General features: G+C 39.4%; 1 protein-coding gene across 2 annotated transcripts in view; it reads left to right on the forward strand.

The window, feature by feature from the left end:
- Positions 1-344: 344 nt before the first annotated feature.
- The window catches only part of SAMTOR (S-adenosylmethionine sensor upstream of mTORC1), a 37,075-nt gene continuing 12,961 nt past the window's right edge, over positions 345-24,458 (forward strand). The window contains exons 1-3 of one of the 2 annotated variants that reach the window (XR_015258557.1): positions 345-538; positions 14,686-14,827; positions 24,131-24,304. Coding sequence is in view for 1 of the 2 variants with exons in the window: in XM_086747679.1 (XP_086603805.1) it covers positions 364-538; positions 14,686-14,827; positions 24,131-24,304 (491 nt within the window). In the remaining variant the exon portion in view is untranslated. The remainder of the gene's footprint in view (positions 539-14,685; positions 14,828-24,130; positions 24,305-24,458) is intronic. The other variant, XM_086747679.1, reaches the window with a different exon arrangement.

The raw sequence follows: 24,458 nt of genomic DNA on the forward strand, positions 1-24,458 counted from the left end.
GTTTTTCATCAAATTTCTCCCACTAGTGTACTGAGCACCACAGGGTGACCTGCTCCAGATGCGAGCTGTGGAAAGTTTTGCTGGAAATAACCAAGCCCACACCTCCGGGGTGCGGCCAACCCCGTGCCCTCAAGGACGAAGGAGGCCTTCAAGGCGCCGGGCGCCCCGAACAGCCCCGCCGACGAGGCCGCTGCTGCCCGGCGTGAGGCGCGGCCCAGAGACGGCGGCGGCCGCTGGAGACTCCATCTCCCGGCATACCGGGCGGGGCGGGGCGGCCGGCCGCGCATGCGCGCCCTGCCATAGCGCCCGGCGCTCACGCCTCCCCCTCAGCCGGGCTGCGCGCGGCGGAGCAGCGGTTACACCATGGAGGAGGCAGTTCCGCAGCCACGGCCCCGGCCCGGCGGTGCTGCCGCCGCCGCCACCCCGCTCCTGCCCCCCCCGCCGCCGCCCCCGGAGCAGGAGCGGAAGCTGGAGCAGGAGAAGCTGTCGGGGGTGGTGAAAAGCGTCCACCGGCGGCTGCGCAAGAAGTACCGGGAAGGTAACCGCGGGGGAGGGGGCAGCCCCGCTCCCCTCACCGCGGGGGCCGGGCCGAGAGGCTCCGCGCAGATCGGGGTGACCCCCCCCCCCCCCCGCGGGCGGAGCAGCCGAGTGCCCCCCCCCAGGCGCTGCCAAAGCGGCGCGGGCCGGCTGGGCCGCGGACCGCTGCCGAAGGGGGTGTGTCGGGCCGGGATGGGGGGGGGTGGCCAGGAGCGGCGGCTGGGAGCAGTTTTGGGCTCTCTTCCTGCTCCTCCCCGGGGGGCCGCGCCGTCGGCTGCCCGCAGCCCTCACCAAGGAGCCCCGGTGGGGTCTGCCGAGGTTTTGCCGCTTTCCATGGGCTCTTGGCAGCGGTGACCCCCTCGCGTCTCGGGAAGGCTCACGGCGCATCTCTATGAGCTTTCCCCGTGGGATGTGTGAGAAGGGGGTTGGCGTGCGGGGATGGGGAGAAACTCTTCAGCAGGGCCTGTTGTGACAGGACGAGGGGTAATGGTTTTAAAATACAGGCAAGTAGATTCAGACTGAGCGTCAGGAATTTTTTTTTACACTGAGGGTGGTGGAACACTAGAACAGGTTGCCCAGAGAGGTGGTCGATGCCCCATCCCTGGAAACATTCAAGGCCAGGTTGGACGGGGCTCTGAGCAACCTGATCTGGTTGGAGATGTCCCTGCTCCTTGCAGGGGGGTTGGACTAGATGACCTTTGAAGGTCCCTTCCAACCCAAACCATTCTGTGATTCTATGATGGTGCTGCAAGGTGAAAACATGTGCTTGGCTAAAGGTGTGCTGCACCTGTGCATGGATGTAGGTCCGTGTGGCCCTGCCATACCGCTCCCTCTGACACTTAAAGGCTGACAGCTACAACTAGGCCTTTTGCCACAGGCAGCTTCCAGGTGGTAGGACAGTGTTTTCCAAACTGAGGATCTGCAGGAGTGGGGAGGACAGTAGGTCGTGAATGCAAAGATGGCTTCACTGGTGATCTGGAGAGGGCTTGATTGGTGATCTGGAGAGGCACTGATCCTTGTGCATTGTTTGTGCCTCCAGGCTCTCTGCTGTGGAGGAATAGTTCAGGCTGGAGCATGAAGCAAGGGTTGAGGAAAAGTTGTTATAAAATAAATTACTCTGAGTCCTTGAAGAATCTACTTTGTCATCAGTAGTAATTCCCTTATGCAAGGTTCTTATGGGTGGTATTGGAATGCTTAAAACCTCCCAGGAATGCTTTCAGATGAGTGTCAGAGTTGAGATTTGTTTGCTGAAATTTGTAGTCTCCTTAAGTTGATTATAATGATGTGCCTAATCTTTATAAGGCAGGTTACCAAAAAAAAAAAAATAAATAAATCATCCATTCATTCTTTCACTGAGTCCATAGCTCTTTGCTGACCTGGTGCATACCTCAAGAAGGAGACTTAGAAAATGGGAACTCTTGCTGTTGAAGGCACTAGTTCTTGCCTCTGTCTGCACTTCTGTTGAAGTAACAGGGTCATTCTGCTTTCTGGACTTCAGAAGTCTCCACGGGTGCCTGTCTGTGGGATCTGGGCACAGATATCTACCTACATAGACACTGATCAGGAATCACTGTTTGTTTTGGCCTTGGTGAGACAAAATTGAAGGGAGGATCTCCCTTGTTCACCTGACATTTAGCTGAAGGAACATGGTATATTTTAACAGTCAAATCCTGGCAAAAGAGCCCAGCTTTGAGCAGTTCGTATTTCTCTGTTATTTCAGAGTGCCTGCAGATTAAGACAGACAAATGTTGGCACTGTTAACTTAAAAAAAAAATGTGAGCAATCTCTGTAACAACTAAATTTTTTTTTAGATGAGAGCCTAAATTACATGGAAGTCTATGTAAGCTCTCAGCAAAGAGCAAGTTAGTATGCAAGGGTAAGTTTTGTTATATCTTTAGTTCAGTGTAATTGGTTAAACAAAAGAGCAAATAGTACTCCAAAGTTACTTCGTATGTCCTCTAAATCAAGTGTTAGTGAAAACTTTACAGTGATTTTTCTAGTCACTCTAAATTAGTAACATTATGTGTATTTTTGTGGAGAGAGTTAAAATCCAAACAGTTCATCACATCAGCTCTATGCAAGAAGGAAAGCTCCACCCATTACCTACTCATCCAATAGTAGGTGGTCTTTTCAAGTTACTAGCGATTAGTAGTCGTAGTACTTTATATGTTAGGTTTTTTCAACTCCAGAACTTTATTTTTGGAGTCTTTTCTCCCTACATTTCTCTCTGCTTCTAAAAGCAGACTTGAGAATCTCCTTGCTAAGTGCCTTTAATGTTATTCTGAAATTGTAATGTTAGTATGTGCTTGACTTCTGAAGGATCTTTTCTTGGTTTTTTTTGTTTATTTTGTTTTCTAATACTCAATGACACTGACTGGCAAGCATGTTACTTACATTGACAAGTTCAAAGTTGCCAGTTTGCTGAGGTACTGAGAAGTAAAAAAGCAACAAATCATCTGTAATTTCTCAGTACAATTTGAATTACAACTTGGGTATGAAAAAGCAGGGGTAAAAAATGCATCCTTCGTTATATGCTTACAGCTTACAGGGGAAGCCTCTTGTCTCCACAGTGCAGTGCACACACCTCCATATGAAGCAGAAACAGTTACCTGTATTATGCCAGATTCTTGTATTGTCTTTTTTTTTTTAATGTTTTTTTTTTTTTTCTCTACCTATTCTCACATTTACTAGAGTTCTATGAAGCCAGTTTCCATTTTGTCTAAATAAGCAAACAGTACTGGAATTGCTGTTGGATGGACTTCAGTGCTTTGTCTGCAGATACTAAAATAGAATTGCATATTAATTTTGTTGGTAGAGGAAAAAGCATGTTGAGTATCCTTCTTAAAGTTATATGATTGTGTTGCACAGGGTGGATGAAGCCTAAGAAAGCCCTTGGTATTGTAATATGATCTTAAGTTACTGTCTTCTCTTAGAAGTGTTGAAGGGAAATAGATGCGTCCTTGAGACACTGAGATGTTTATTGATAGAAGTTACACAGGCTTGATTTTAATAAGCTGATTTCTTTGAGAATTCATTTGCCTTGCTGATGTTAGCAAGCCTTGAGTTTCAATGAGCAATTGTAAAAGGCAAGCCAGTGTGTTATCTGACATGCTTATAACTGGCACCATTGTTATAATTTTGTTTCATTCCCCATAATGCTTCCCCTCTTTTTTGAAGATGAGCCAGTGGAAAAGTGACAATATGCTTCAAAACTGCAAGCTAGCATGTTTCTAAAGAAGTTGCATACTTGTCAAAGTGCAAGAGCAATATTTCTTAACTAGAGCTGCATCACTGCAAATTTTTTGCAGTTACTAAGGAATTAGTAAAGATTAGTCAGCATCATGTCATCTAAAGGGTTTGATGTTTTTTTTCCTGGTGAAAAACTCTGACTCTTGGGGTTCATCAAAGCTGAATCTTGCCTTTTTTTTTTTTTTTAAAAAACTTCGGCATTTGTTGAACCACTTCTACTTATAAGTATGATGGATGGATTTTGTATGCACTTCTGCACTGTGGCTCATGTCGTATTGTAGTCGCAGAGCATGCCAGTGTATTCATGACAACCATTTGCCATGTTTGAAATGGCTCAGCTTAAATTCTTTTAAGCCTGCATTGAAGTGCTTTCTTCAACAATTGTAATTTTTTTTACTGTGTGACTAGTACTTACCTTTTCCTATTTTTGGGATATTACTAATTTACTATGACTTCTAGTGGGAATATTTTTTTTCTTCTTTTTAATTTCCTTTTCTTTTCATCCTTTTCTATTTCCTTCCCTTCCTCTTACATCCTCTCTCCTGTTAATTAGTAAACAAAGAGCAGAATGTAATCATAAATGCCATGGCAGATTTATTGGTTTGCGATTGTAGGATACCTTTTTTTTTCCCCACTGTGGATCCTACAGTAGTATTGCATGTTATATATTTTAAAATTACTTTTAAAAGTTTAACAAATGAGTGTGGCTTTTTAGTGGGGAAAAATAGTGTATTTTTAAAAATTAAGGTGATTGGTCTGTGTCCACACTGAGTGAATGTGTCAACTAAATTAGCTAATCATTAGTAAGTTGTTTCAGACTAATTGAAGGCAGTGACAGAGTAAACCTGTCTAGTGGTTCCTAAAATTACACATCATTCCTCAGGTTAGCCTATAAACTTTATCTTTATGAAGAAAACTTTAAGTGAGAACAAAACACATCCAGGTCTAACGTGTTTACTTGGGAGTGTATCTCATTAGTATAAGACTCATGTTCTTCTCAAGTTTTACTCTTGCTTCCTGTCCAAAATGGTTTAGTTTACTCTTAATTACCTTACACATCAGGGTAAAATCCAAAAGCTGAAACAGCTCTCAAGTGCTCAGTTAGTAACTTGTGAGAAACTTCAGGGTTCTGCATGCTTGACACCTAGAAAGTATAGAAATTAGGGGGTTTCATGAGACTTGAATTTCTCCTAAAAGCCTGTTACAACATGGGGATGGGGAAATAACAATGTTTGGTTTAGTCTCTTGCTATTGGTTCTATTGCCTGCTACCATAGGTGACCCCAGATTTTGCAGGATTTTCCTCTGTGCATTTTCAGGGCACCTGCAGCCATGGGCTGGAGCATGGTGTATCAGTTGCATATATGCATGTATGTTGCATATATTGCATGTATACTGATGTCTGTCAAGCCTGACAAACAGGCTTGTAAAAGCAGATTTAGTCGTTCGTAGGGAACTAAACATGATCTACTGAACATCTACTATGTGATATTTGTTTGTTTCCAGTTGCCTGTAGCAGCCAAGTAGGTTTAATTTTTATTGTGATAAAAATCCCTTCCCTTGATACAGAGGCAGCCTTTTTCCCCTCTGAGTTGTTTATTACCTTTGTAGTCATGCAGAGCTGTCCTTAGCAAGTAAACGTTTTCTGTGCAGCATGACCCACAGTAATTGGTGGTTTTGTATGTAGTCTGGAAAGATGATTTACAGGACCCTCTGCTTCTTCCTGGAAATCCTGTGGAAAAAAATTGCTGAGTTACCTGTAAAGGTATTTTATGAACTATTTTGCTATGTGTCTGCTAAAATGTTTAATTGCTCTTTCCCTACACCTGTTAAGGCTGTTTAGGCTTAGAATCACACAAAACGGATATTTGTCCTGATATTAGTTACTGTATCACAGAAGCTGATAGAAACATTTCTAGGCGATAGTTTGAGTCCTTAAAAGAAAGATTTTGTTGAAACTTCAGATAAATGGATAACAAGTTTATTAAGAGGTTTTTCAAATCCAGAAAACTAGGAAGAATTTACAGGACCTTGCCTGATGATAATGCGTAGCCTGAGTAGGTAAGTGGTTTAGACATGTGAGAATGTTCTGAAGTCAGTTGCTTTATGGTCTCTTCCTCTCTCATGTTTTTCATGAAAAACCTTGAGAGAGCTTAAGTTCTTCCTGATGTGAAACAGGAAGTATTTTGAAATAGGGGCATTTTTCACAGGACAGGAAAACTTTGTCACTGAACACTATGTGATAAGTTAAGAGTTGTTACTCCTTTTTGTTAAATATAACTGGTTTACTGTAGAAATAAACCTAAGTTTTCCAGATCTCTATTTTTCTTTCCCCACTTGCATTCATTTCTTGGAAGAGGAAGACACTTTGTAATATTAACTGTTACATTTTCAAGCAACAGAAGCTAAATGCCATTTCATTAAAATTAAAATTGATGCTATTTTATGACATGGGCACTAAGATATGATTGCACTTACAGTTTGCTCACCACAGTTTTGCAGTGAAACTTTCATTAGAAATCCCGTAATACTTTACAGTTTGGGGTATTTAATCGTTGGTATCATTTAGTTAGCCCAGAAATTTTGAAAACCCACTGGCTATAGCCCAGACTTGCATCCACTGAATGAACATCAATATGTATCCTCCTTCCCTGCTCCTTTATGGCCTTGGTGGGGAAGATAGTGTGCCTGTTACAGGGTCAGCATAATGAAGTCTGGACCTGTGCCTCAGCAGCTGCCAATTTTTGCTCCTGCACTTGCACAAATCTACCAAAATCTGTTAATGCGTTCATCTCTGCGCTGGTGTCCTTAAGGTGCAGCACATAGTCCATCCCACAAAGTCAGGTTTAGGGAAGAGGAGAGAGGGGTGATAGTTTCCAACAGGGTAGAACCAACACCTGGGGGCAGTAATTGCTTTAAACTATCACAAAAAAGTGCCCCACTGCTTGTGTGACAGCCATCAGAGATTTATAGCAGATCGGAGACACAGGTCATTCCTCAGGGTGGTATAAACTGATCCCCAGAAGATTCTTTAAATAGCAGATGAATTGTACCCTGGGAGTCTGTTCAGTGTAAACAGATAGATAGGAAGCTTACCTGACAGGTCAGATGTAGAAACTCGCATTTGGTCAAATGAATCCTTTCTATTTGAGTAGAAGGGAGGAACATCGATATTGAGATAGATAGAGAAAATTAGATTCTTGCACTTTTTCTTTTTTTAAGATTTTGTTATGGAATATTTTAAGTAAATCTTAAGGAATGTAAAGCAAACATTAGTCAGACAAGACAAGGAAAATATTAGCTCCGATTGCTTGAACTTTGTCCGAGTTGAAGTTCATGTTCTGTATTTAAGCATGTAAAATTGGAAGACAGTGAAACCAAAAATACCTGATCTCTTTCACAAGAAGTACTGGTTATGCTGTTTTTGTAAGACGTTCAGTAAGTTTCTTGTTTATCTTGTGTATGTTGAAAGTTGTAAATAGCGTAGTATTATCTGATATTCCTCATGTAATTAATTTTATTAATTGTTACCACAGTATAGTCATTTAGGAGTACAGCTAAATTTCAACTGAGAAGTCACTGTTAATGAGGAAATTCTGTTGGATATTCATAGAAATTTTATTTCAGCTTTTGTCTAGTGGACAGTGTAGCATTGCTTTTCCCATTTACTGTTTAGCATGTTGTAGAAGCTAGTTTACTGTTTCCAGCAAGTAAGTGAGGGGCAGTCTTAAGAGGCTAAAAATGAGGTGGATTTTTTTCATTCCACGGTGCATTGCCATCAACAACGAAAAAGAAAGCTCAAAGACCTTGCTAGGCGTTGCTACGGCCGGCAGCCTGTCATCTGAAGTTACCCGACATTGTCGTGGACTCTTAATTGTGAGGATAGGTTTGCTTTTTACAATGAACAATTAAAAAAGCTTTGTTAATAACTATTGTACAAATATGAGCATGTCACTTCTGCTTCTATCTTTCATTGTTAGTCAATATATTGAGTTTATTTTCTCCTCTGCCAGAGCCATGGGAGATGTATATAGGAAGTCAGTGTGCTGTGTGGGAGTGAATTGAATGTGTGTTTTTTACATTGCCGGTTTATACCAGCATGTAGATAGCCAAGACTTCAAACCTTTAAACTCTCGTTGGGTCTTCTTCCCACCCCCTCTTTTTTTTTTTTTTTCTTTTTTTTTTTTCCCCCTCCAATTACAGCTACTTTGAAAAATTGTAATTTACCAAAAGGAAACAATGGCTGTTCTAATTCCAGTTTTCCTCAAGTGTTGGAAAAGGGTTTCTTTTGCGGGGAGTTGTTGATTCAGCTCTAAACCCATACTGCATCTACCTGAAGCTTAAGTGCACAGCGTCAGTGAAATTTTGGTGTGTTCGGTGATGGATCAAGTATTTTATACTTGTTTTTGAGATTGCCAGAGATGACTGCACTGTTTTTCTGATGAGCACTGATGGAGTTAAGGAAAATAGTAATTACAAAACTTGTTTTGTAGATGCAGATAGTGCTTTTAACTCTATATGACTTAACTATTTTATTGCTTGATAAAACAGAATGAATCAAATCAGTTGTCTGGGGGGTTTATCTCATTCCAAAATGAAAAATATTGCCTTTAGAAAAACTGATCTCTGCTTCTTTTATATACAAAGGGTTGTGTTTTGTTTAAAATACCAATTGATATGATTTGTTCCATCAGAAGCTGAAGAATAACTGACTAATTTTTTTTTCTAGTTATTTCATAAACATACCTTAAATGACAGTTCCATTTAACACTCTCTGTAAAGAAATGTCTTTTAGAAATTAAAAAAAAAAACCAACAAAAAACCCCCAAACAAACAAAAAATAGAATAGAAGAAAGCTGAAATTTTGTTCTTAAAAATAGACTGCCTGGAGAGAAGAGTTATAGTGTGGGATTGTCCCACCAAGAATGGCAAACCTGGTCTTCTCAAGGTGTGCTGGGCACCTTTGACATGTTGTAAATAATGTGGAATGAGGGGAGTTCTTACTGAGCTTGTATGATTCTTTCTTCTTTATTAAAAATGTTTGCAGTTGTTGAAACTTACAGCTAACGTTAGGTCTCTATTGCTGTTACCCACAATTAAAACTATCTTATAATTAGGATCACTTAAAAATAACTTCTACGTGCCTGACCTGTTCTCTCTGTGACAGGATTCAGCACCTGCTGATTACTCTGTGGTTGAGTTTGAGGGTATGATTTGGCTATTCTGCAGGCAATATTAATGTGGGTGGAAACTATTTAGAGGGATTCATCTGTTGTAGATTCATCCAACTAGTATTGGATTTTTTTGTTATTGCATTAGAAAAGACTGCATTACGAAGAACCTACAAGTTGGTCAGTCATTTGTTCACTGGCAACAGTGAACAGAATTGCTAGAAAGAGGTGAGCTTTTTTGTTTTTAAAGGAATAAAGGGACGAGCAATGGATATCATCTACCTGGACTTGTGCAAAGCTTTTGACGCTGTCCTGCACAACATCCTTCTCTCTAAACTAGAGAGACATGGGTTTGATGGATGGAGCACTCGGTGGATAAGGAGTTGGCTGGATGGCCGCACTCAGAGAGTGGTGGTCAACGGCTCGATGTCCAAGTGGAGATCAGTCATGAGTGGCGTCCCTCAGGGGTCCATGTTGGGCCCGGCCCTGTTCAACATCTTTGTCGGCGACATGGACAGTGGGATAGAGTGCAAGACCCTCAGCAAGTTTGCCGATGACACCAAGCTGTGTGGTGCCGTCAACGCACTGGAAGGGAGGAATGCCATCCAGAGGGACCTTGACAGGCTGGAGAGGTGGGCCTGTGCCAGCCTCATGAAGTTCAGCCAGGCCAAGTGCAAGGTCCTGCACCTGGGTCATGGCAATCCCAGGCACAAATACAGGCTGGGCGGAGAATGGATCGAGAGCAGCCCTGAGGAGAAGGACTTGGGAGTGCTGGTGGACAAGAAGCTCAACATGAGCAGGCAATGCGCCCTTGCGGCCCAGAAGGCCAACCACATCCTGGGCTGCATCAAGAGAAGCGTGGCCAGCATGTCGAGGGAGGTGATTCTGCCCTGGTGAGACCCCACCTGGAGTACTGTGTCCATTTCTGGAGCCCCCAACACAAGAAGGACATGGACCAGCTGGAAAAGGTCCAGAGGAGGGCCACGAAGATGATAAAAGGGCTGGAGCACCCTTCCTATGAGGACAGGTTGAGAGAGTTGGGGCTGTTCAGCCTGGAGAAGGCTCTAGGGAGACCTGATAGCAGTCTTCCAGTACCTCAAGGGGGCCTACAGGAAAGATGGGGAGAGGCTGTTCAGCCGGGCCTGTTGTGATAGGGCAAGGGGTAATGGTTTTAAAATAGAGGGGGGTAGATTTAGATTAGATATTAGGAACAAATTTTTTACACTGAGGGTTGTAGAACACTGGCACAGGTTGCCCAGAGAGGTGGTGGATGCCCCATCCCTGGAAACTTTCAAGGCCAGGCTGGATGAGGCTCTGAGCAACCTGATCTGGTTGGGGATATCCCTGCGTCTTGCAGGGGGGTTGGACTAGATGACCTTTGAAGGTCCCTTCCAACTCTAACCATTCAAAAAAAAAAAAAAGGTAATCTTCAAGGTGAAGAGTAGGTAATTTACTTATTTTCTAGGCAATTCTGGATAGAGAAGAGAGCAAACATTAAATAATTTTAAAATAATATCACTGTAGTGATTTGGTAGATGTGTGAAACTACTGTTATAAGCCAATCATGCCAGTCACACTTTTCAGCTGGACATTGGAATAACTGGCTCCTTGATCTGAGGTGTATGAAGATCTCTGAAGAGCCACTGCTCAAAACAGGTTTTAAATCACATAAAAGGTGATGTCCAGTTGAGTAGCCGTAAACTTTGTATTATGGTATGGTCAAAAGTATGTGAGATCAAAAGGTTAATGCACAAAATCAAATATTAACTTTAAGATGTGATTGAAGATGCAAGATTTTTTTTTTAATTCCTTTAAATAGAAGTTTGTGGTAGGGTAATCTAATTTACAGCATTATTGATTGCTTAACATAATATTTTATTTATCTTATTTCTTTAGTAATCATTAGTTTTGCAGTGAAACCCTCCTGCATATTTTACTGCCTTTTTGGTTATACAAGCAATGATTCATAAATCAATGTTTAACTCCACTAGAGTTACTGCATTATTTGTACATGGATTACAATGTATTGTTTGAAAAACTTAATACATAGCTCTACTGTGTTCTGGGTATCAGTCTGAAGTTGGATCCTGCAAGACCTGTTGAAGTCACTACCTCAAAATCTCAACAGATAGGAAGCATTATTTGCTTCAACTCAGTATTGGAGCATGATTCTGGAGTTAAAGTTCCTGTAAATCTGTCTGATGTGCCTGTCTGTGCCTTCTCAAAGCTCCCACTGGAGAGGAATGGAGGAAAAACACAAGAACAGTTCACTACTATGGCGAACTTACTCAAGGGAAACTGGACCTCAGACATTTCTTTGAAAGTTCATGCACAAGGGTGCCAGTGTCTTAAGAAAACCTTTTATCTGCAGTTTTTCTGGAGCTTACATGAATGAAAGGGCAGACAAAAGGCATCATATAAAGGCCAGTATTGAGAATGGGTCAACAACAGAAGCTTAGACAAGAATATATGAGAAGTGCTGCTGGAGTGTCACTGTATGGTTGCTTACCATTCTGTCTTTCAGTGATTTCATGATCTGGGAGCTCCTGAGTTAGAAATTGCATCTTCAAATACAGAGTTTATAATGGATTTTCTTCCCTTAGTTTGCCTAGCTACACAAACTTTAAGCTTAATTATATATTTTGTAAAGAAGTAACTTTTTTTTTTTGCTTTGAAGCTGTCTTTTTATGCTTTTCCTGTATGTCTCCTACTCTTAGAACAAACAGATGTTGTTCCATATTTACCTCTTCTGTGTCACTCGGGATTTTGTGGAGTTCTGGCCTCTCCTCCTTTCATCTGCCTTTTTCTTGCCTCTAGGTGCTCTTCATACAGAAGCTGTGCTGTATCTGTCCCACGCTGCTATTTTCTGTATGTAAACCTGCTGTATTGGTAGATGAAAACAAACCAGAAGTACACACAGAACTGACTTGATATAGGATGTGTGATGAAATTACTTTGTGATGGATTTTTTTACTTTTGTTCTGCATATCTCTCCTAATAGTCTGTATCATTCAGTTTTATTTTCTTGTCAGTGCCCAGAAGTTGTTGCTGTCATAGGCAGCTCTGTTGTAAGCCGAAGTTCATGTCCCAGAGTGCTGGTAGTCAGCTCTGGGTCCGTTGCTAAATATCTAAATTTAAGATCCCTTATCTGTGGACATTTCTACTCCTCATCTGACTTTCAGAGAGAGGTGCAAATCCCTGCCTTGTTCAGAAGGAAATAAGAGTTGCTACGAGAGCAGGATTTGATATTAGAAGGCATTACTGCTTTGCTCTAAGAAAGGGCTGGCTAGTTAAGTTAAGAATGTCTGGACTTCGTATATTTATTCTTCCCCATCAGTCTTATTTCTTAAGTTTTAAAAAAAGTGGTATTTGGAAACAGAATAATTTCTTAAGAACAGAACAAATGAAGTAATGGACTAAAATAAGAACAGTGTTAAACTTGGGATTTTTCTACTTGTGATATTTTTCCTCAGCAAGTGTTCACATGTTTACTTTTTCCTTTCTAATTATTCATACATTCCTCAACTAAATCTTCAGCAACTGCATGTCATTGGAGTGTTTCACAGTTGTCTGGAGCATGCAGTAAGATTCAGAGGACTGTGGCAGAGAAACTGAAACTATGTCTAAATGGCTCCGGAGTTAGCTGACTATAGAGAATGCATTCTGAACTTGGCTAGTGCTTTCTGACTTGGCGCTGTGTAGGTTCTACACTTTGTTGACTTGAGAAATAAATATTCTTAAGAGTTATGCTTGTTTTGTCCCCTTTGGTAGGCCACTGTCTATACTGTTTCTTGCTCTCTTGTCAGTAGAGTATGTTCTGTCCTGCGTAATTGTTTCTACATAGGGCTTTCCTGAAAGCTCTGGGAAAGGGACCCACAGGTTTTAGCAGAAACCCCTGTGAGGGCCTGCCTGCAGCTCAAGTGTTTCTCTGCTCTAGTGATCAGTTGGCGACCACACTAGCACCTTTTCTCATAAAGCCTGTCTCTCTAAACTTGGATCATTTGGGAAATTATGGGTTGTTTTGGCTTGTTTTTTGTTTTTTTTTTCTTTTCTTTCTTTTTTTTTTCTTGCCAGTCTGATAACTTTCTCATATATGATTGTTGAACAGCAAACAGAATACAAGATTTCTTCCATAGCTGCCTTATTTTGTTAAAACTAAATCATGTCCACTCCCTTCCATCTCAACTGCCATCTCACACAAGGGAGCATAAACACCTCATTTTAAACATGACTCATTTTGATGATTGTACAAGTGTGCTAGATGATTATTTTTGAAAATTACTGTGACATCCCTAAACCAAACTTAAACAGGGAGTAACCTGGATGGTTGGTTTAAATCTTCTAAGTATGCAACTATCTGTTCTTGCCCATCATGCCCAGTCTTGCTGTAGGTGGAGGACAGGTGAGCTGAGGGATTGTTACTGCTTTGCACACGGTGGAGCTGAGGAGGGGCGAGGGGAAGATTGCAACTGGAAGAAATCTGTTATTTGCTGCTAAAACAAAGCATATCAAAGTGATTGCTGTAAGTGGGTTAGAAACACTAAGTGGGTCCTTACTAATATGAGGACAGGTCATACTGTAAGCTACTTTCAGGCTTTAGCAGACGTGAATAGTTAGCTTATACTTGATACACTCTTAAAATATTTATTTGTAATATGAAGGTGATACAAAAACTGTTGTGAAAAGTGTGTTGGTTGTCTGAATTAAAACTTAAAGTATACCTCTCCTCCTGAAAACTTGTTTTTAGCTATATCGGTGAAATCAGTAGATAATTCTTATTCTACAGATTTATATATATTTATACTAGGTTTGTGCCCACATTTGTGACTAAGAAACACAAAAGGAACTAGTGAAGATCATACCAGTGAGCATGTATTTTTCTTTCTTAGGGCAGAAATGTCCTTTTAGTAAAGTATACCAAGGGTTTGCATGCTGTAGAAACCATAATAGGAATGGTGGCTAGCCACGACTAGAGTTTATCTTGTTTTTGTTTAGCAGTACATTATGTAAAGCAAGCTATGAGAAGTGGATACTTAGCAGCAAAAGAAGGAAAATCATCACGTTTAATTACTTTGAAGTACAAGAACGTGACCTGCAAGACTTGTTTTTAGCATGGTGAAGTGCATGAAAATAAATCTGTCCCTGGAGATCAGCAGATGAATTTATTTGTAATTTTCTGACTGTAGTTGGTTTGATTCTTCAGTGCTGTCCTCTAGAAGCCAACTCATTGAGACTGGCTAGATTAGGCAGACATCAATGAATGCTTGAATTCCTTTTCCAATGAATTCAAAGAAATCTATAGTCTGGGTTAAACTTCAATTTCAGCGTTTTTGCATGTAGTATCATCCACAGTATTAGCTATGTACCTGAATGCTTCTAGGAAACCTTTCAGTCTTTCATTTCTAAAGTGTTTGTCATTTTAATGCTCACGCACAGAAGTCTGAAAGCAAAACTTCCCAGGGACTTGAATTTCACAGAAAGAACTGAACAAAATCAGTATAGTGAGAATATTGCTAGTTTCTCAAGTACCTGATAGTCTCTTCCTTCCCCAAGATGTGGAATTTTGTGTTTGACTAGAAAAAGGGGGCATTGTTTTTGTTACATGCAGGTAAAGTAATCTCTTGGTGCATTATGTAACTACTTTTAATTGGAAGATGGGGATTTTGCCATGGAGATAATGAGACACTTTGTATCTAATGTGCAATTGTTTTTGTTGTTGTTTTGTTTAGTGGGAGACTTTGATAAGATCTGGCGTGAGCACTGTGAGGATGAGGAAACTCTGTGTGAATACGCTGTGGCGATGAAAAACCTTGCAGATAATCACTGGGCAAAAACTTGTGAAGGGGAAGGCCGAATTGAATGGTGCTGCAGGTAAATCTTAATGTCTCTGAAAAACACAATTGCATACCTCTACTCACAATTATTTATAATAAAAGGCTGAAGTGCTTTTTGGGGGTTTTTTTGGCCATTTTTAAAGATTTATTCTATAACATGTTAATGATTTATTATTTCCTAAAACAAGTATTTTCTTACTGTTCTGACTTCCTAAGGAAATAGAGCTTATGAAGTGTTTTGTTATAAGGTGGCTCTCTTTTTAAAGTATCTTCAACTAACAACTCTTTTTTTTTTTTTTTTTTTTTTTTTCTTCCCCTCAAATAATGAAGCTGTTTGCAAGTAAACCTATGAAGTAATTTTCTATATATTAAACTGAACAAATAGAGTGAGTGTAGCTGAAGTTTAATTTTCAGGGCTTTAGTTTGATTTGTGCAGATAATAGTGTTTGATATCTAAATGCAAATCTCTGCTGCTTAATTTTCAAGTCTTAATCTTGACTTTAACCTCTGTGAAACTTGTTCCAAATGGATTTTAAACTTTTAAATTCCTGGGTCTTAAACATCTAATTTTTACTGGGTTGTCCCAATAATAAAATAATGAAGTGAGTTCAGCTAAACTATTTTTGTTTCCTGGACTGCATCAAAAGAAGTATGGCCAGCAGGTCGAGGGAGGTGATTCTGCCCCTCTGCTCTGCTCTTGTGAGACCCCACCTGGAGTACTGCATCCAGCTCTGGAACCCTCAGCACGGTAAAGACATGGACCTGTTGGAGTGGGTCCAGAGGAGGGTCACAAAAATGATCAGAGAACTGGAACACCTCTCCTGTGAAGAAGGGCTGAGCAAGTTGGGGCTGTTCAGCCTGGAGAAGAGAGGGCTCTGGAGAGACCTTATAGCAGCCTTCCAGTACTTAAAAGAGGCTCATAAGAAATGTGGGGACAAACTTTTTGGCAGGGCCTGTTTTGCTAGGACAAGGTGTAATGGTTTTAAACTAGAAGAGGGTAGATTTAGACGGGATATAAGGAAGACATTTTTTACAATGAGGGTGGTGAAACACTAAACAGGTTGCCCAGGGAGGTGTTAGATGCCCCATCCCTGGAAACGTTCAAGGCCAGGTTGGACGGGGCTCTGAGCAACCTGATCTAGTTGCAGATGTCCCTGCTCCTTGCAGGGGGGTTGGACTAGATGACCTTTGAAGGTCCCTTCCAACCCTAACTATTCTATGATTCTACGATATGATTCTGTGATTTCAATCCTTGAGGAAAATGAACTCCTGAAAGAGGATAAATGTTGGTCACTCAGGGTTCCTGCATACAGTTGGCATCCAAGGCATACCATGGAATCTGTACAGCAGAATAAAACAAAATACTTTTGAAATCTAACTGGGAAGAGAATTTATCAATGGTCCAGCCTTTGGGAATTACTTTAGACAGCTGAAAAGTAATGTTGTGTGCCAATCTGTAGGTCCTGCAGAGTGATGAGCAAAAGGCAGCAAAGAAAAGCAGGCATAGTTATCTCTAAATTTAAACTCATTACTTTGGGCCCATAAAATGAAGAAGGAGGAAAAAAAAAAAAGAGAGGGGAACAACTGTGAAACAGTTGATCTAGAGTATATCTTGGTGCCAACATGAGCTATTCTATGGCTTCTGGAAATGGAGCAAGTAATAACAAGCTGGTTTCTTTTTTGCCTACAACAGACTCCAACATTTGAAAATAATTCCTTTACACATCAATGTTTTATCATTTAGCTTTAAAAAACTGCCCCAAACCAGTTAAGTGTTCCTAAATAGACCATTTTCTGGACATGTTTCATATATCTTTATCCCAGTTACAAGAGACCTGAATCAGTTGGAAAAAACTATGCTCAAAAATGGACACAGTGTTCCCCTGGCTTTGTTAGGGTTAAATAAAATGAAGAAACATTATTGAGGTTGTAGTAAACTCTTGTTATGTTGCTGACCTTATTTGATGGGTTTTCTGTGGGATGGTTGGTTTTGTTTTTTTTTTTTTTAATTATTGGTGTGACATTGATTTATGCTCACTTGTGATCCCCAACAGCCCATTTCTTTTTTACAGACTTCCTCAGTTGGTCGCTGTTTTATTGTATTTGTGCTATTTGTTACTTCTATGGAAATGCTGATATTTGTACTTCTTTTTAGTAAATTACATTCTCTTGAATCATACTGCAAGAAATCACAATATTAGAATTCAGTATCTTCCCCCCGCCCCAGCTTGGCATAGTTCGCAGATCAGTTAAGAGCAGTACTGACTGTTCACAATGTTCAGGTTGTCTGTGCAAATGCTAACATAGTGGACCCAGGACAGGCTCCCATGGAACACTGCTTGATATTTTCTTACACTTTGATTGTCAACTAATATGTGAAACTTTTTCCAGTAGAGCTGCCGTGCACTTACTTTAAAGTAATTTCAGCTAAATAGTATTCATAGAATAATAGAATAATTTGGGTTGGAAGGGACCTTTAAAGATCATCTAGTCCAACCCCCATTCCCTTAACTTGTGGCAAGCTTGTCTATCACCCTGTTCCTTGTAGACAGTTGATAGCCTTTGTATTGAAGTTGTTTGGCTCTGTCTGGCATGTTTTCTGTTTGTAGTTCCTACAAGACTGCAATTTTTTATTCCTTCTCAAAGGGCCAAGAGGTGTACCAGACAGATGGCAGGTCCCATTGTTGCTACTCCTCCTTGTGTCTGGGTGCATAATTGCAAGCAAGAGACCCTGACTTGCGTGAGACCTCACTGAAAGCTTTTTCTCAATGCTTTAACTGTGTCACTATGACAGCAGGAAGGTAGTTGATGTATTGGATGAAGTTTAATTTGGGAGCAAAATGCTGAAAATACTTGTGAACCACTGGTATATCCCTGCTGAAAAAAGAGTAGTCTGGACTTTTTTGTTTTTCTTTGAAGAAATGTCTTTTCCAAGATCTGAAACAGAAGTTATTTTTTCCACTATTTTTTTAAGCTGTTCCATTAGTCTTTCCTTATTTTTTCTTGTGTTCTCTTATAAACAAGCACCCGATAAAGTAAATCAGAGAATGCAGAATAACCATGAGAGAAGAAGCCGTATGTATGCCTCAAGATCAAGAACAAAAATTTTCTTTTGAAAGTCTTTCTAGCTATTCAGGTGAAGCCGCTAGAAACATGCTTATTCTAACATTAATTCTTAAAACGGATTACATGAAACTTATTGTTTTACTTTTTCAGTAGTTGTTGATTTAAACAAGCACATATCCAGACTTTAGAAACTGTAAAAGATGGAAAGCAGTATTGATAGACTGTGCTGATGACCATATGCTGCATTGCATAGGACCAGTTTTATTTATTGTTTCAGTCTAACATTATACAACTGCTAGATGGGGATGGAGGGGCAGACGAGGAGAGGAAGAGGCATTAAAACTTTGTTCCTTCCAGATGCATGTTTATGATCCCCTGAGCAGTGGTGTAAAAAGCCTGCAACACTCAGCTATCCTTCCCTTACGTTCGACATAAAGACATACTTTAAACACGGTAGCAAATGGTATTTGGAAACTAATATTTCTGTTTCTCTTTCATTTCATTTATATTACAATACAATACTTAAACCAAAATTGGGTAAGATTATGTTTACCCTGAATAATTGTCCTAACTCTTAATTTTTTTGCTGGCATAGGTAGGCTAGTGAACCTTTGTATGGACAATGAATGCTGGCCTGTTCTGGTTCTAGTTAGAACAAAATAAGCTAGACCAGCAAGTTTGCTTCTTTCTGTTGCTTTCACATTGGTGTTAAGATTTGTGTTGACTTGACTATTTTTTTTAACTAATAGAAAACAAAATTTGCACTTCTAACTAAAACAGCTATCATGACAAAGCACTATTTAGACCTGGATTTTTTTAAAAAGTCTTTTGACTGTTTTGTGAGCAAACTGAAGAAATGAACTTGATGAAGTTACTGTTAAGTGAGTGCAGAACTGTTTGGAAAAACTTACAGAAAACAGATGTTAGAAGCTTATCTTAAAAATGTGATTTACTGAGAAGGACTCTGTCAGTGTCTCCCTGCATCCATTACTAATCAACATTTTCATTAGCAATCTGCTAGAATAAAGTCTATTTATTGATCTCATTTGCAAATTTTAAAAGAAAAGAATTGTAACTCTGACAGCAAGATTAAAATGAACAGTGTTGATAACTATACCAAATATTATCAACTATACAAATACAGGCCAGGGAGTAATTGGTTGTGTCGGTCTTTTAGAAAAGCATTTTGATTCCATTCTATGATTCTGTAGCAGGCCACAAGCTGAATATGAAACAGTCATGGGATGCTTTTGCAATAAAGGCAAATATCATACTGCAGAGCATTAATCAGATTGTCCACAAGATATGTAAAGTACCCCTGACTTTATTTAGCATTGCTCTTAGCCAAAACATCACCTTGGCCACTGCATTTGAAAAATAACAAACAGCAGCTCAATTCCAAGGAAGATGAAGAAATGCTCAAAAGTCTTATAATTTTTGTCTACAAAAGCCTTGTGGGTTTTTTTTTTCTAGAAAATGACTGGAGCTATCTAGTCAAAGGAAGAGAAGGCTAAGTGATCTCTTACAGGATCTTTGAGAATAATAAGTCTCTGCTAGAACTGGAAAGCTGCTGCAAGATTGAATGAGTGAATGTTCAAAGTCCTTTCAATACAATTTTGCAGCTTTTCTTGATGAGTTAATCGAGCAGAATTAAGAGGCTGATGGAGTAAACAGGAGGAGGGAAACCATTTAAAATAGAAAAAAGACTTAATGGTCAATGTTCATGTTTGTATGACAGTTTTCACTTTTCCTTTTAAATAATACTTTTTTTTCTGACAAAACTGTATCTGTATTTTGAACACTAGAGGTAATGTAGTGATCGTATGATAACTGCTGGCTGCTATCAAGTTCTTGGAATCGTCCGGTAATGAAGGATATTGCTTCCAGAAGCTGGCTTGGGTGGAGGGGCAGACACAACACCAGAGAAATATCTGATTACAGACCTAATTATGTTTCTCAAAAGAAGAATGTCTCAAGCACCTAGAACTGAGACCAAGTATGAAAAATTAAGCTGAGTATGCATGACAATGGCAAAACATTTTCCAGTCCAGAGGAAACTTTTCTGCTCTTCTAGGTATTAATGTGTACAAGGGAAATTGAGAATTCTCCCTTCCTTGATTTTCTTTGGAGATTGGGAGGTGGGTGGGTTAAACCTGTAGAAGAGTTTGCATTTTTTTTTTTTTCAGGCCAGCAGATCTGTCAGTTGTCCTTAATAAACTTATTCCTCAATGTGTGGGAGGAGGGGAGAAACATTTTGCAGACAGAAACGATGAGCAGAAGTCCAGACTTTCCTTCAGCTCTGAAGGGAAGTATGTTATTTCTCTGTGCTGCTGCTGAACTTCATCTTCAGTATTAGGTTTTGGTTAGTAAATACTGTAAGGAACGTAAGTCAAGCTCACCTTTTGCTCATTGTAAAGCAGAAAGAATGTCAGTTCTTAGCCTGTAAAACTGGCTGCTTGAAGTCCTTGAGTATTGGTAGCAGCTATGAGAAACTGCTTTGAACCATGTTAAAAGCTGACCATGCCAGCTTCAATTTAATTGTTCATTGTTACTTGACGAGAAGAACTAACTGCTGATTCTTTCATGGCTTTTAAATTTTGTATGATGTTACTGTGGCAATTCCCCCTCCTCTTTGTTTTGTTTGTTTTTTGTTTTTTTTTTTTTAATTTATATATTCTATTGAAACTCTTGGTATTGGTCACTGTATTCAAAAATGAAGCTTCCCTTTCATTCCTGGAGAGTGTTAATAAATGAATATGTATTTATATTAACTTTTACTGAAAATTCCTATATGTGTTCAGCCCAAGTGATGGAGCAGAGGTGTCAACTTGAATAGGTTACCTACCATTTGAGATTTGAAACATGGAAAACAAGTTTCACTGAGGAAATACCTAGATGATTTTTGTTTTTTAAAAAAACTGGACAACTCACTTGTCTCTCTGCCAGCGAACTTGAACAGTTTAGACCTGAAATGTTTATTTTGCAGTTCATGTAAACTGTAGCAAGTGTTAGCTCAAGTAGCATTTACATTACACAAGTCTTCACAAACGAGTATGTTAATTGTAGAGCTAATATTGTATCATTAAAGACCAAAATATGAGATGTCAGTTAAAAATGGAGTCATGTCAATTCTCAGACTTACAAAATAAATTGCTTAATTTTATTTCTCTTTGTAGATAAATAAGGGATGTTCTGTTCATTACTTGAGACAGTTATTAAACGTAGTCTTACATAGCTGTATACTCAAGACCACAGTGTGATCAATGATGGCTTTTAATGGCCATGAAGTTAAACATGTGGCTGCATCAACAAGTTAACATGGGGTAAACTACTGAGTGCGCTACCTCCAGTTGGCTACTGTGCAGTGACTGCCCATGTGCTCACTGTACCCCACAGTAGGTGTGAGGTCCAGGGGAGTACACAGACAGCTCCTCTGAGGCCACAGGAGCCAAAGAGCAGTGTGTATTGATTCTGTCCAAATTATTATAATTGCAGAAAGGCATAAAATTGAGATAACCCTCAGTGATTATGAAGTGCAGTGTTGCCTGGGGTTTTTGTTTGGGGTTTTTTGGGGTTGGTTTTTTTTTTTTTTTTAATCTTCCTTGTGGTACTGCACAGATATGCAGACTAGGGTCTGAACGTGAAAAATTTTACCTAGTCTTGGGCCTTCTTGTAGCTCTGGCCCCTCCGTCCACCAGCAAAAACCCAGAAGTAGAAGATGCTTCTCCTATGGCTCACTTGGATAGTATCTTATATGCAGACAAGGAAGGTCAGTTGAGAAGAATCTATAATTAGGAGAACTCAGTTGACATAATAGACAGAAGTAGAAGGATGGAAGGATGGAAAACGTACTGATTTGCACCAGTACCAAGAATGAGGAAGAAATGGCTTCTCTGTGACAAGAGGAGCTTATACTACACTTTACAAGTAGGTGGTTCTCCTGTGCAACAGCTGCTTAAGTGTTAAGCTGGGCAACATACCAGCTTCTAGTGAGTTAAAGGTTGATAATATCAATAGTTGAGGAGAAAAAACAATACTTTCTCCCAAGGTTGAGAACTTTTTGATATGTTCTGACTTACATGTCAGCAGCAAAGGCAGTGCAACTCTATTTAAACTGCCATTGATTCCGGATGTTAGAAGAGATATAATGAGAAAAAAGACAGAAAGAGACTGCAAGATGCTAACAAAGTAGTGAAGTAGCTGATAAATGGTGAGGAAAATTTATTTTTTTTTTTTTACTAAATTACACAGAACTAAGTAGTTCCAAATTGATCATATGCTTATAAACAAATAATACAATATAGTGTAAAATACAACTTTTATTAGCATACCAGCAATAATTCAAGTGTTTTTCTAGGGTTCTCTTTTGTTTACTGATACTTTTAATCTCTTTCCTGCAAAGTTAAATGACTGACTTCTTTTGCTTTAACTTTGTTAATTTTTGAGTTGTTGGCTTTCCATACTTGCAATGTCTAATGGATGGAGTAGGTATGATTTCAGAGTCCATATATCTGGGAGCCTGGACTCGTGTTCATGCTTCTGCATGTCATCTTGCTCCATACTGTTAAGATGTTAATTTTATTTCTTTATTCCACCTAGCTTCTCCTTGGTCTGAAAATAGCTTTGGTTACTGAGGAATTGTAACTTGTTGATTATAAATGAAATGTTTACTGAGATTTTTCTAATGTAGCTGTCTCTTCTGCTCTAAGGTTACTGTCTGCATTTTAGACTTTTTATCTTTGGTGCAAGAATGCTTAGGGCCTGCTTGAGCAAGTAAAACTTGGTTGTGCTTTTGAGTTTGCTAGACGCAGGTCAGTTTTGATCTTGAGGTTCTATGTCAGCACAGAAATGTGCCCAGGATAACCTTTTCTTCCACCCTTACAGCAAGAATAATGTACTACTGTAATTATACATTTACTGATTCAAGGTAGTCATTTCCTACCAGCTTTGGAGTAAAGCAACTTCTGTATCTGTAGCTGTTTGACTGTGTATGTTTCCCTTTTTAAGAAATTCAACTCCAATTACTTTTTTTTTTTTTCCCTTCACTACTTATGTGGTGGAAAGCCTGGATATATTTGGTGCCTGTAATATCACTAACCCTTAGATAAGGCCTGTGTATTCCAAGTCCTTGTCTCTATTTGTGATTTAAATGCAGCATTATTCCAACATGTCCTTTCCTGAATCTGTGATGCAAAATGCTATGTTATCTTGATCCTGCTTTGTGTAAGGTGTTATTAAACTGCACTTGAACTTAAGTTTTCTGGAATGTTTCTTTCAAACCTCTGCAGTTTTCTTGGAGGAAAATTGAGTGAGTTTCAAGAAAGCATCATAAAAATGAGTTGTTATGAAAACATAATTCAAATGAGTACTATTTCTGTTAAACTTTCCATGCAAATACTTGGCTGGCACATCCAATTAAAAATACTGCTTTGTGCAGAGCGAGTCAGGCTTTTTAATTTCACAACAACAAATTGTTTCCAATTCTAGTTCTATTTTGTGAACAAAATTCAGTTATTCTTGAACATGCTTGCTTCTCATACATTAATGCTGACTACTGGTTGAAGTATGCAGGTGCAATTTAACTATTTTGATAACATTCATTCCTTTAAACTGGTTAGCATTTCTCTTAAAGTAGAACCAGATTATTTTGTTCTTGTTCCTATTAGCAAAATAATTAAGTATGGGGAAAAAATTGAAAGCTAAAATAAGTGCTACAGTAATACAGCTACTTCATAAATCTGTTACTTAAAAACAAAAAACACCCCAGGCAAACTCAATTAAAATTAAAAACTGGTGTATGTAAGTTAGCCCATAAGGCTGGATTATGTTTATTTTCCCCCACATTACATACCTTGCAAGACACAAATGTATCAAAAGTCCCTGCATTTGTGGGGAGCTAGCTAATCGCTCTTTGCATCTTAGTGGAGAACAGTGGTGCTCAGGTGAGGACTCAGTTTTATCCTCTGGTGATGTTCTGACAAGACTTCTGCTGTCTTGCTCTAAGACTATCCAGATAAAACTATTTTAAATCTGTTTACTCAACTGTGATGCATGGCCTAATGTTTGGAAATAAAACACCACTCGACTTCAGCTATGTCTTTGGGTGTATTGCATCTTTCCTAAAGCTGATTTACCAAAGTTGCAGTAAAACCCAGATTTGTTTAAAAGCTGACTGCACTTGTATTTCTTAAACCTTTATCTTGTGTCTTATCTGTAGTAATGACCAAAAATAGCACTCTGTTTTTCTGGGGAATTTTTCTTTTTGTCTTTTCAGTGTATGCCGAGAATATTTTCAGAATGGTGGAAAAAGAAAAGCACTTGAGAAAGATGAAAAAAGAGCACTTCTTGCTTCCAAGACCACTCCAGCTTTAAATGTTTCCCAGGCTTCCAAGATTGAAGATCCCTTGCCAAACTTTGGCTTGACAAATCATGAAGCTGTAACAGAAGAGTAAGGTTTACTTGTTTTCCAGGCTTTTTTTTTTCCCCTCTTATGTGTGATAACACTTACCTGGATGTTTTTCCCCACAACATATTACATCAGTCTGATGTATTTTTAATAGTTAAGAAAGGGCATTTTCATGGGAACATATATACATGTTTCA

The sequence above is a fragment of the Chlamydotis macqueenii genome, chromosome 1 (assembly GCF_036417535.1).
Source record: "Chlamydotis macqueenii isolate bChlMac1 chromosome 1, bChlMac1.mat, whole genome shotgun sequence".
NCBI classification, from domain to species: domain Eukaryota; kingdom Metazoa; phylum Chordata; class Aves; order Otidiformes; family Otididae; genus Chlamydotis; species Chlamydotis macqueenii.